At 40.4% G+C, this 13,460-nt stretch overlaps 1 protein-coding gene across 1 annotated transcript in view; it reads right to left on the bottom strand.

The window, feature by feature from the left end:
• The window catches only part of CEP41 (centrosomal protein 41), a 61,352-nt gene that overhangs the window by 14,387 nt on the left and 33,505 nt on the right, over positions 1-13,460 (bottom strand). The window contains exons 3-5 of the mRNA XM_010587413.3: positions 7,495-7,542; positions 1,458-1,519; positions 455-524 (exon numbers count right to left, since the gene is read on the bottom strand). Coding sequence (XP_010585715.1) covers positions 455-524; positions 1,458-1,519; positions 7,495-7,542 — 180 coding nt within the window. The remainder of the gene's footprint in view (positions 1-454; positions 525-1,457; positions 1,520-7,494; positions 7,543-13,460) is intronic.

Here is a 13,460-nt window from a genome sequence, read left to right as displayed (position 1 = left end):
TGTTACCATCGAGTTGATTACTACTCATAGCGACCCTATAGGACAGGGTAGAACTGCCCCACAGGGTTTCCAAGGAATGGCTGGTGGATTCGAACTGCCAACCTTTTGGTTAGCAGCTGGGCTCTTAATCAATGTGCCACCAGGGCTCCTGTACACATATAAAAAAAATAGAAGGCATTAAAAAATACTTGTTGAAAAAAGTAATTAGTAAATGCAACACGTCTAAAACATTCCAAACTACAAATGCTAGAGCCAAAAAGCCAGATGGCTTTTTCAGAGAATAAGAGCGAACAATTAAAGCGGCAGTGAGCATTTCTCTGAGAGCAACAACTTAATTACAAGTAGGCACATCAAAGTCCCACGTTCTGGCGAACACAACAAATGTGTACTGGTGAATCCTTCAGTCAAATGGCCACTCTATTTTCCCCACACCCTCAATAACCATTCTTATTACCTTCTAGCCTTTGAATCCCCTCAGCTGTCACTTCCAGTGTTTGATCAGACAGGGAAGCAACTTGGATGACCTGATAGAAAAAACAGTGAAATGTGTAGATGTGTGTGTGTGTGTTTAAGCAGAGGCAATTCTGCCTTTTATAAAAGACGAAGAAACATCAAAGATCTCTTGTTTGAAAAAGCTGCCGGTGTCCTTAACTGGAGACTGAATCTCAGGTCCCCTCACACTGCAGATAATCATTTCAAAAGGAAAGATTAATTTAAAAGATTATACAATTAACTTAAAAGTCCAAAAGAACAATTTAGGAGAAGAAGTATGAGTAAGAGTATAAATCTACATTTGTATGTATTCTGGTCCACGTTTAACATGCTATTTCTTGAAAATGCAATTCTGACCTACAATAATAACACAGAATTACATCAACAATTCTTCATGTAATAAAGAAATAAGTGTAATTATGAATATACTGACGACAGCATTACTTATATCTATACACAGTTTTCCTTTTTAAAGCTCTTTTCATAACTTAGCTCACAAGACCCAGGATCCAAATTGAGTTACACCAATGTAAGGGGCCAGACACCCTTGTCCACAATTTTAAATAAAAAAAAAGGGACCTGCCCAAAGTAACAAAACAGCCCATGGTGGAATGAGTTGGAAAGGAGCTCAGTCGTAGGAGGGAGATCATTTGGTTTCCACAAAGAAAAAAGGCCCAACAATGCAGACCCTGAATTCTAGATTCTCAATATTAAATTAACTACACAAGGAAAAATAAAACCGAAGCCATAAATTTGATTAATTAAAAGTAGGATACCCTTTCACTTTACACAAAAGTTTCATACCACCCTTGTGTGAACACACACACCACACATCTTCCCACGGATGAAATACAAGATCAGAAGAAAGGCCCCAGCAAACATCCTCTAGAGTGGAATTCAAAACACTCACATAAAGCAGCACAAATGAGACATTCTCTCCTCCGATGGAAGCTCATTAAACTTACCAGCTGGGCCAAAGTTGTAACTTTCAGTCTCTTGAAAAGCTCATCTTTTTTGTATCTATAATCTGAAAAACAGGATGGGACAAATATTTTTCTAGGCTTATTTTGTTTTCTTAGAGCTAGTAATTAATTAATTCTTTCTAGTCATCAAGTTATATACTATATTTTTCAAGTTATTTATTTGCTTTTACATATACTATCTTGTTTTATCTTCAGGGCAACCTCAAAAGTTAGGTGTGGCAGGTTTTATTATCATACCTTCATTTTTCCCTTTGCTTTGGCCATCAAGAAGCTTAAGGTTGAATTTACAAGCCACCTTTTTGTGTCTAGTGACGTGACCCCTGGCCTTCACTTTATTAGTCTACCATTTTCCTTTTCCTTTGCTGTCTCTACTTTTACCATATTGCATTGTATGCATTTTTGTAAGCTGCCTCAAATACTTTTTCGGAACAAAACAGGGAATACACGCCTGCGTTTTGCAAATGCGAAGAGACCAGAGAAGCTGAGAGGCCCCAGGTCATACTGCTGGCAGGACGTTTATACCAGCACCATTCTGATTCCAGCCTGAAAAGGGCAATACTCTTCCTGAGGTTACATACTATGCTAGAGACGAAGAATAAGAGTACCCCTCCTTCCCTCCCCCCCACCCCACCAGGGTACAAAGCTGGGCACAAAGTTATGATTGATCTCGATAATCTCCTGCTATCGGCTTCTCTCCAACTCCAATAAAAATCAACCTAAAACATCACTATTTATTCAGTGCTACCTTGACTGTGTGGATCATAACAAACTATGGATAACTGCGAAGAATGGGAATTCCAGAACACTTAATTGTGCTCATGAGGAACCTTTACGTAGGTCAAGACGCGGTTGTTCTGTTCGGACAGAACAAGGGGATACTGCCTGGTTTAAAGTCAGGAAAGGTGTGCGTCAGGGTTGTATTCTTTCACCATACCTATTTAATCTGTATGCTGAACAAATAATACAAGAAGCTGGACTATATGAAGAAGAATGGGGCATCAGGATTGGAGGAAGACTCATTAACAATCTGAGTTATGCAGATAACACAACCTTGCTTGCTGAAAGTGAAGAGGACTTGAAGCACTTACTAATGAAGATCAAAGACCACAGCCTTCAGTATGGATTACACCTCAACATAAAGAAAACAAAAATCCTCACAACTGGACCAATGAGCAACATCATGATAAACGGAGAATAGACTGAAGTTGCCAAGGATTTCATTTTACTTGGGTCCACAATCAACAGCCATGGAAGCAGCAGTCGAGAAATCAAAAGATGCATTGCATTGGGCAAATCTACTGCAAAGGACCTCTCTTCGAAGTCTTGAAGAGCAAAGATGTTACCCTGAAGACTAAGGTGCGCCTGACCCAAGCCATGGTATTTTCAATCGCCTCATATGCATGTCAAAGCTGGACAATGAATAAGGAAGACCGAAGAAGAGCTGACGCCTTTGAATTGTGGTGTTGGCGAAGAATATTGAATATACCATGGGCTGCCAAAAGAACGAACAATCTGTCTTGGAAGAAGTACAGCCAGAATGCTCCTTAGAGGCAAGGGTGGTGAGACTGCGTCTTACATACTTTGGATGTGTTGTCAGGAGGGATCAGTCCCTGGAGAAGTACATCATGCTTGGCAGAGTGCAGGGTCAGCGGAAAAGAGGAAGACCCTCAACGAGGTGGATTGACACAGTGGCTGCAACAATGAGCTCAAGCATAACAACGATTGTAAGAATGGCGCAGGACCGGGCAGTGTTTCATTCTGTTGTGCATGGGGTCGCTATGAGTCGGAACCAACTCGACAGCACCTAACAACAACAATAACCTTTACACGTGAGGGCACCATAAATAGGATGGATTCGAGGCCAACAGGTTTTTACCTTTACAGTTCTGAGACAGAAGGCCAATGGGGGTACTTCTGCACTTGTGTTATAAATCTTCATATCACATTAAACAGGTTTTTGAAATTGAGCCAATCCCCCTTTACCTAGTAACTGCCCCACAGCTGCATGTTAGCTGCCTCAGAACTTTCTGAAGATGGCTGCCCACTGAAGAGTCTCCAGCCTGGAACCCCTGCCTACTCTCACCTCTGACTCCTCTTTTCTAAGTTTTCACACTGGCAACCATGACTCATTAAATATTGCCTCATGATTTCAAAATTACTAAAGGTTGGCTAGACAACTGCTATGGCCTTTAGACCACAAATAGCTCATAAACCAAGACTCCTAGCAACAAAGGAAAGGATTAAAGGCATTTAAGATTATTTACCTGGGATTAGTAATCATTTCCCTGAATTTTCTAAAAAAAAAATACAAAAAACACCACAGACCGACTAGTTACTTCGTAGGGTAATGGGAGCTTGGTTTACCAAACACCTGAAGACTCAAAGTCGGGAAATTCTATTACTTTAAAAGCTAGCCTTCTGTAAATATATCAAGACCCTTCTTACAGTGAATTAAAGTTTCTGTGTTCTAAAATGTCTTAGAGCAATTTAGCTAGGAACTGACCATTACTACCAGAAAATTCTTAGAGCCACTTCTTCTGAAAACAACAAGGTAACAGACTTGTATATAAAGGAGCTTCTAAAACACTGGATGCAGTTCCAACTAGGCCTGGCCAAGGCTTTAGGAAGAGTAACTAAATAACTACAGTATTCCAGCTAACCACATCAACTCGCCCACCCAAAGTTACTGATGCAAGTAAAAGGCAGTAAGTCAGCCTATGAAAACGATCAACAGCTTTCAAGTCCTTTGCACCAGGACATTTATCCATTGATATCCTTCTGGTATGTTTACATAGTTTGAAACACATTGTCTCCAACTCTCTGCCTTCTAAGTACAAATTATACATGTTAAAACCCCCTCTAAGTTAGAGACCACCTTAAACCAGAAACAGGCTTTGCTATTTTCTCGTGATTGCCATTTTTAATATTCTCTGCCCAAGTGCTAGAAACCCCATTGCACATTTAAGCCGGAACCCCACGTACCTGGTTCTGGTTTGGAAGGACAGCCATCATTAGGACTTTCTGACATTATTACTCAGAGATAAACAATCAAACTAAACGTTTTACAGTAAGTTTGAAATTTTATAAAAAGGATGACTTGGAAAGCTGTTAGTCTGTCCTCGCAAAAGCGAACAGAGCTTTAAGAATGGAGCTTCTGCTTCTGTGGCTGCTCCCAAGCTCCGTGGTGAAGACAAATACTCCTCACTTCAGTTACGTTATCAAATTTTGCTTCTCCAGTAAGTCTGGGGTCTAAGTCTATCTCTCTCAAGTTACTGGAAGGACAGAGACCTGACTATCCAGGATGTTTCACGCTCGGTCCAACTAGTGTCATCTAACCACCAGGAACCAAGAATGGGCTTTGTGAGCTGTCAAAAGACACAGAGCATCTATTTTCCCCAGGCAAAGTTCAAAGAATATTCAGATTACAAAGTTTCTCTGGGCTTTCAGAGTTCTGTTGAAACACCTTATTAGCAAAGGGAAGTTGGGCTCACAGTGGAAGACAAATCAAAGGAAGTCACAGAACGAGGCTTGTGATTTCACAGAAAGACACGGCATCTCAGGTAACCCGAGTCAAGGGATGGATCTAGAGTGTCCTGAAAACAAGGCAATATTCTCCTCCCTTTCGACCCAAAAGAACACCTACAACAGAAGATGGGAAAAGAGAGGGAAACATCTTCCAAAATGTAGATCGCAAACTAGAATCTGAAGTAATGATAGTCAGGGACTCAACACAAAGTGTCTGAAACGAGGTGACACGCACCTCCTGTCTGACTAAAAAGGAAGCCACGGCTTCTAAAGAGGGAGATGGAATGAGCATTTCCAAGAACTCTATCCCATAGGTGTTGCTTTGGCGAAAAAAATCTCCACTTAAAGTTTAGATATTAAAGTAACCACGTTGCAATTTTAAGAAACATCTCCAACAGGGTTTTGGCAACATAAGCAGAACAGGACATTTTTATGGGACAAGTTTCTGGTGTGGACGTGTGCGCCCACCTCAGCTACAAAAGGATGGGAGATGTAAGATGACAGACCAAGACAGAAGTGGGCCAGCTGAATGTGCCTGCCTTGAATGATGACCACAATGAAACATAGGTGAGTAAACAAGATTATCTTCACAGTATAAAAATGTAATATATATATTATGTAAGAGTCCCTGGGAGTACATGTTTGTACATAATATAAAATGTATAAGAAGAAAAGTGGGTACTGTGATATTATACATTAAAAAAAGTCTATAGCATTACTTCTCATAGCTTAAAAATGACCAAAATAACAGATTCGACGTAAAGCTCCTTCTGAATCCACATCTACTGTCAAGGGTTTCCCAACTGGGTAGCGATTCAAAAGGGACAGAAACGTTATCCTTTTAAATTAAAAGGTCTATTGTGTTAAAAAAAAAAGAAAGTTCTAGCATATTCTACATTTGTAATATTCTCTTGCAAGAAAGTGTCATCAGAGCTGAGTCCTAACTGCTACCAGACGGTGTACCTCTTTTCTACCATTAGCTAAATACTCTCCTAACACCAGGTTCTCCTACTTAAGCTATGAGCAGATCCATCTCAGAAAGAGATGGTCCTCCTCCTTTAATTCTGTTCTCCATGGGGTAGTGTTTACATCCGTTTTGGACACAGAACAATTACGATATTGTGCAAGGGCCAAGCACTCAATGACTAGGAGCATATTTTTGCATATGATTAGTCTAAAAAAAGGATGGGCATAAAATATGATTTTTAATTAAAAGAAAATCAGACTGCAGTGAGTTGATAATCCATACCACTTTAAGAATAAGCACTTTCTCATACTTCAAAGTCTTTCATGAATACTCTCTAATTTATACTCAAAGGGATGCTATGAAGATATTAGAACCCTATCTCAGGTATACAGAAAATAAGATTGAGAACCTTGAAAAAGGCCATGAAGACTACAGTGCAATCCGACGAGAAGCTTGTGGTTTGGCTGCTTAGCTAGAGCTCTGTTATGGATTGAATTGTGCCCCTCAAAATATCTGGTAACTTGGCCAGGCCATGATTCCCAGTGTTGTGTGACTGTCCACCATTTTGTCATCTGATATGATTTTCCTATGTGTTATAAATCCTAAAGTGTTAATGAGGCAGGATTAGAGACAGTGATGTTAATGAGGCAGGACTCAATCTACAAGATTAGGTTGTGTCTTAAATCAATCTCTTTTGAGATAGAAAAGGGAAAAACAAGCAGAGAGACAGGGGGACCTCACACCACCAAGAAACAAGAGCCAGAGAATAGCTCATCCTTTGGACCTGGGGTCCCTGTGCTGAGAAGCTCCTAGACAAGGGGGAAGATTGATGACAAGAATGTTACCTCAGAGCTGACAGAGACAGAGAGCCTTCTCCTGCAGATGACACCCTGAATTTTCACCTCTAGCCTCCTAGACTGTGAAAGAATAAATTTCTCTTTGTTAAAGCCATCCACTTGTGGTATTTCTATTCTAGCAGCACTAAATACCTAAGACAGGCTCCATTCCACCGCACCTCACTCTATATTCCAACATTAACATCTATGGGGCGTGGGGTAGGTCCCTGGGTGGTGCAAATGGTTTGCATTCGATCAACTACTACCCTAAAGGTTGGCGGTTCAAACTTACCTAGAGGCACTGCAAAAGAAATGCCTGGAGATCTGCTTCTGTAAAGATTACAGCCAAGAAAACCTTCTGGAACAGTTCTACTCTATCACACATAGGGTCGCCATGAGTTTCAATTGACTCAAAGGCAACAAGGTTTTTTTTTTCGTGGACAGAATGCAGACCCACAGGCCAGAATCTTAGCAGCTGGTAAGGATGGTACACAGTATTTCCACCTCTTTCTGGGTACCTGCCAGGCTCCTCTACCTCCCATAGCTCCCACCACAGTGTCAGGTAGGTCTCAGGCTCTGCACCTAGTGTGTGTGTTAGCCCCAGAGCATAATTAGAGTTATTAATAAATATCCAACTTACAGAACAGCCACAGAGTTCCATTTTTCCCAAAACATCAATAGTGTTACTCACTTTTTTTTATCTCTTCTAGCTTCTCAGTATATTTAGTCATACTGTTACCTACAAAGAGAATAAGAAACAGATACGGTGATGATGGTCGCACAACCCGATGGACCTGTCGTGGAATTGTACATGCAAAAAATGCTGAAATGACAAATGTTTTTACCATAATTTTTTAAAAAGGTAAACTAAAAACAATATTTATGGGCAAAATATTGCAATATACAAAGGAGAAGAACCAGATTTTTCTTGAGTTATTTATTTCTGATGATTTGACCTTGGTTTCAAACTCTCACCATTAAATCACTTATAGAAAAACTGTTACATAAAAGAATGGTTACAACACAACAGGCACTCAATAAACACTTGAATTCTTTTTTTTTTTTGAAGAGAGAGAATAGGGATTTTTAGATTTGTTTTTAATGGAAGAAAATAAATAACCCTGTGAAAACAGACAAGTATTCCCCAAGCCTTCCTATCTTGTTCTGGGATAGAGATTATGGACATGAAACAAATGGGCCACGTAAACAGTCTCTTGGGTTATACAGCGTCATTGACAGACGAGGAGACAAGGGAAATGTTTTGGTCAAATATATATAAGCTGGGTGCACACCACATAAACATCTAGAAGTTCTAAGAGGTGCAGCTGGTTGTTTTATGTTAATTTTTTTTTTTTTTTTTCCTTTTGAGTCAAAGTTTCCCTCTCTTTTCATGCCCCTGTAATCTCTTTGTGGGAAACATATGCAATAGAGGAGAAAGAAAGAAAGAAGCAATGTCCTTTGAATGTCTACAATGTGCCTTTGTGGCTACTCAAGGAAGCCTTTCCTCTCCCTTTGTCCTTGTGGGTTCCTGCTCTTTCCTGAACTCGGTCCTTTCCATTTGTGCTGATGCTGATGCTGCCGCCTGAACTAGACCACACAGTCTGTAGACTTGTATCCACCGTGGGTTTGACTTCCTGAGAAATTAACAGCAGAGTCCCACCACGTGGAGAGTCCCCAGCCCTCATGCTTTATGGTCTGGTTCTACAACACTAGGTTCTGGCCAAGGTGGTTTGGAGAGTTTTCCTACATTAAAACCGGGCCAGGATTATTCTGGTTTCCAAATGAACTGAATTCTAGCTCTCAAGCCAGGGGCTATTATTTTTTACTGGGCATGCTTCAATATGATTCAATTCAACCCAGCAAGCTCTATCTGGCACCTAAGAGGTATATAGGAAAAATAAAAGAAAAACGTTCAAAATTTCTCATTTGTGAAATTGTGCTCATAATTGTTTAAGCCTTGAAAAGATCTAGTCAAATTCAGCCCCAACTTCAGATAAAAGAAATGCTTACAATTCATGGTCTGGACTGATGTGTTCAAGGACTGTTCTGAGCTTTTAGGTCAGAAGCAGAAAAAGAAAATCCTTGCTCAGAAACTTAAAATACATTTTCAAAGAACAGCTTAATTCCTGTTACTATTAAATCTTTACCACGAATACATCATGGAATAAAATTCCACTGAGGTTTTTTTTTTTTGGTTTTTTTAAAATTCCTCTTAAGACTTATGCTCTCTATATCAGGACCCGAAAGAAGGATTCGCTGCAGTCCTAGATCCAGATCATACCATACCCGAAAGCTCAGACATCGATGAAGGCAGCCCAGGCTGCTCCCAAGGCCCAGTATTCTGACACATCAAGTATATATGAGAAGAGACCCAAATATCACTTAAGAACAGGATTAGAACCAAATATGATCTTTTCTAGGTTCTTCAGACTGGAATTGATCCGAGATGTGACCAGATCTCCAGAGAGGAAACCACAAGTTCTTCCTGAACTGGGGCTTGAACTTGCCTGGTCAGTACAATGGGGGAGGAAGACAGGGCAAAGCTGTATGCTGTTCACCTTCCCACAATCCTATTAAAATATTTCCCATGGTAGCTTTTGGTTATATGTTACTGAGTCTCCCACAGCAGCATGTTGTAAAATGCTGCAGTTACTTTCTTTTGGCTAGGTAAGCTTTAGGCAGGAGCCCTGGTGGTACAATGGTTAAGCATTTAACTGCTAATCAAAAAGCTGGGAGTTCAAATCCACCCAGCCGCTCCGAAGGAGAAAAGACCTGGTGATCTCCTCCCATGAAGATTATAGTGTAGGAAACCCCATGGGGCAGTTCTACTCTGTCACATGGGTCACTATGAGTCAGAATTGACTCAATGGTACCTAACAACAACAACAATCAGGAAACAAAAAGGATTACTGACTTGACTTGTTCAATGACAAAACAAGTTAGTAACTAAGCCAAGACTAGTATCCCTAACTTCCCAGAAGGATTCTCTAGTTGTGCTGTCTTAAAAAAATGACTTAACTGTGAGATAAATATGTAGGGAGTATTACTTCCTTAATAGTAGCAAGTGGGAAACATTTTATGCTCTAAATTCCCTAGAGTTTACTACGAATGGAAAACAAGAGCCAACCTTATTATATAGTCTTTATTATTAAAAAATTGCATTTCCAGCTTACAGCAGTTTCTACTAACAAAGTGTTTAAAATCCATTTCTCTATCTGTTACCAACATTTTCAGAGTATTTACAGAGCATTTTATATTGTACTGGATCCCTGGTGGCACAGTGGTTAAGAGCTATGGCTGCTAACCAAAAAGGTGGCAGTTCGAATCCACCAGCTACTCCTTAGAAACCCTGTGTGGGGCAGTTCTACTCTATCCTGTATGGTTGCTATGAGTTGAATCGACTTGACGGCAACTGGTTTGGCTTTGGTTTTTATATTGTATCAGCAGACTGTCACAACGACCCTGTGAGGTGGGCTGTGTACTTCTACTGGTTTTTTTTCCACGACAGGAGAGGGCAAAGAAACGGTCTTTGGCAAAGTGATACAAATATTTGGCAAAATTAAAAACGAAATCTAAGAGGGCTATGGATGGAAAGCTCTTTCCATTACAGTCATTCCTTCTATCCAAGCAGGGAGTAAGAAGAAAGTAGGAGATTTCTGCATTGTTTCAGAGAGGTGAGACATGACATGGCTGACTAATCAACACGGAAGTTCCTAAAAGCGATTCTAGAAAGCCTGCAAAATGGCATTTTGTCCCACTTCATATACTGCTTGCATCTTAATTAAGCAGCTTCTCTTACTAGATCTCATTTCATCTGAAGAGTTTTAGACCCCTTTTAAAAAGACTAGAAATGAATCAATTTTATAACTCATTTTATAGTTTTATAATCCGTGGCCAGATCTGAAAAATCTCTGCTATCTCAAAAGAGAATTACAAACGTTATTGAGTATCTGACATATGAAGCTTTTATATATTTGGCCAGACGCCTCTATGAAAACCACAAATTCCTCTCTATGGTGTTCATGATATTGAAGATCGATCTTCAGAGAGGGACCTCATACCACCAAGAAAGTAGTACCAGCAGCAGAGTGTGTCCTTTAGACCTGGGGTGCCTGCACTGAGAAGCTCCTAGACCTGAGGAAGATTGAGGACAAGGACCTTCCTCCAGAGCCGACAGAGAGAGAAGGGCTTCCCCTAGAGCTGGAGCCCTGAATTCAGACTTCTAGACTGTGAGAGAATCAACTTCTGTTTGTTGAAGCCATCCATTTGTGGTATCTCTGTTATAGCAACATTAGGTAACTAAGACATACATCTTCGTTTTATACATAAGCAAGATGTCTAAAAGACTATCATCAAATTAATTAAAAAAAAATTGAAATGACACACTAGTGCCAGAAAAATTTTCCCAGATAAGCCTTTGATAAAAAATGTCAGCGGCTCCCTAGTGCTTATGGAATAAATTTTAAACTCCTTGCTCTGGCACTGAAGGCCCGACAATTTACCTACGTCTTCAGTCTCGTCTTAATTACTAAGCTTGACAGATTATTAGTCTTTTCAGCTCTCTAACGTGTCACCTTGTCCACGTATTTGTGACATTTCCCTCCTCCCAACTCCTACAGACCTCCGCTTACCACTCACGAGGCATTCAGAGTGTACTGCCTTATTTGTGTGCCAGTTGTATTATCTACCTCGTTATACTGAAAGCCCAAAACCATTTACACACATACACATATCTTTATCCCTTCCACTGCCCAGCACAGGTTGTTGTTGTTGTGTGCCATTAAGTTGATTCTGACTTATAGCAACCCCATGTGACAGCAGAACTGCCCCACAGGGTTTCCTGAACTGTCATTTTTTTACAGGGACAGATTACCAGTCTTTCCTCCCAGAGAGTGGCTGGTGGGTTTGAACCGTTGACCTTTTGGTTAGCAGCCTGCCGAGCTCTTACTCATTGTGCCACCAGGGCTCCTGTCCAGCATCTCAGGTACTCAAAAATATTTGCTAACTGAAACATACTATGAAGATCTACTATTTGACGAATCCTTATTATGGATTCCTTTGTAATGCAAATCAACACGCCCCAATTTGCTTTGAGCTTTCGTATGCTTGATTTTCTTTAAACTATGCATAGCTTGATTTATACACTACTTGTATGATCCATATTTTTTCAGGACTCAAGTAACCTAGAAATGTATAAGATGGTGTTTAGCTTCCACTCTGTCTACAATTTAAGTTGTAACAAAAGATGTAACAGAAGTTTCACAACTAGTATCAAGGGTGAAAAATGACACATCTACACCCACAGTACCACGCAAAGATAAAGCACAATTGATTAACTGAGTGACTCACTTATTAGAGCTCTTCCATTGTTTCCCTATAATTTAATAACATTATTTGTACTAAACCAGTAAGAAAAACAAGTGGTTTGAGTGGCAGTAATCTAAAGTGAGTAGGATTTATAAGGCACGAACTCAGTTGCTAAGAGACAACTCCATGGCTTTATTTTTCTTCAATATTTCCCTCCTCTGCAGAGAAGTGCTTTTGGCTCAGAAGCAGCAGAGAGCATGAAAAGAAGCACAGTGGCTCTTTGTTAATCTCAATAAGTTATATGTGTATATAATGCTCTCTGGCTCACGAAAGGCTCTCACCTACATTTCTTCATTTCATGTAAGGAACGGAATTAAATACCAAAGAAAAATGAACAGAGTAATTGGTCTGGGATGAGTTTGAGTGCATAACATCAAGGCTATTAACAAATATTCAGGAAAAGTAACGACTAGAGAAGAAAAAAGGAAAGGATCAGTTCGTATGGAGATAAGAAGAGGAAGGAAATTAAAATAATAATAATAATAAGGCTAGGAAAGACTGAGTGGAGAAAGCCTAAGGAATTGGGACAGAATTAGAAAGTTGATTGAAATGCAAAAATAATGGCAGCAAGGCAAGACTGTGGGGGGCTAAAAAAGGGAGGGCCTGTGGCTGGGAAAGTGTCCCTAATCAGTCTGCAGGGCCTCAGAGCAGGAGCCCAGAGTGGGTGCTTGGGAAATAGTCAAGACGCCTGCGGTGATGCCCGAGCAAAATGCTGTCAGGGGCTTCATCAGGGCAGAATCCACTCATGGCACAGGCTGGCAAGGCTGGGGAGTGAGGAAAAAACTCTCAGGCACCTAGGGAACAAGAGAGATATTTGAAGCTCAAGATAATTCTAAGATTTCCAGCCATGGCTGTACATCAAAGTTTGACTTTATCAGAAAAGTCAAGCCAGAAGTATAGAAATAAAAAAATAATCTTTACCCAGGAAAAAGATACCAGTCTTTGAGGAACTCAATAGGAGGCGATTTTCATGAAGACAGATGATATCATGATATCACGGGAATTCTTGATTTCTTGTGATTAACTCTGAATTGCTCACTGTTTGGTAAGAAAAGATTAAAGACCCATCTATTCAGCCTAGAAAAGCTCATGCATTCCTGTGCTGTCTCCACTCCTCTGACTGCAGAGCTTAAACGCATACCACAGATGGGAGCGCCTTCCGCTCACTGGGGCGGTAAGGTCACTCTTGTGCTTTCTTAACCAGGACTCCTCAGCCCTTTGCACTTCATGGCACACATATAAATGACAAAACGCTCTGGTTTGGGCTGCCCCAGGCCCTGATGACCACCC

Source organism: Loxodonta africana, chromosome 8 (assembly GCF_030014295.1).
Source record: "Loxodonta africana isolate mLoxAfr1 chromosome 8, mLoxAfr1.hap2, whole genome shotgun sequence".
Classification (NCBI taxonomy): Eukaryota; Metazoa; Chordata; class Mammalia; order Proboscidea; family Elephantidae; genus Loxodonta; species Loxodonta africana.
Note: the sequence above shows the minus strand (reverse complement) of the source record. Positions and strands in the feature narration are given on the sequence as shown.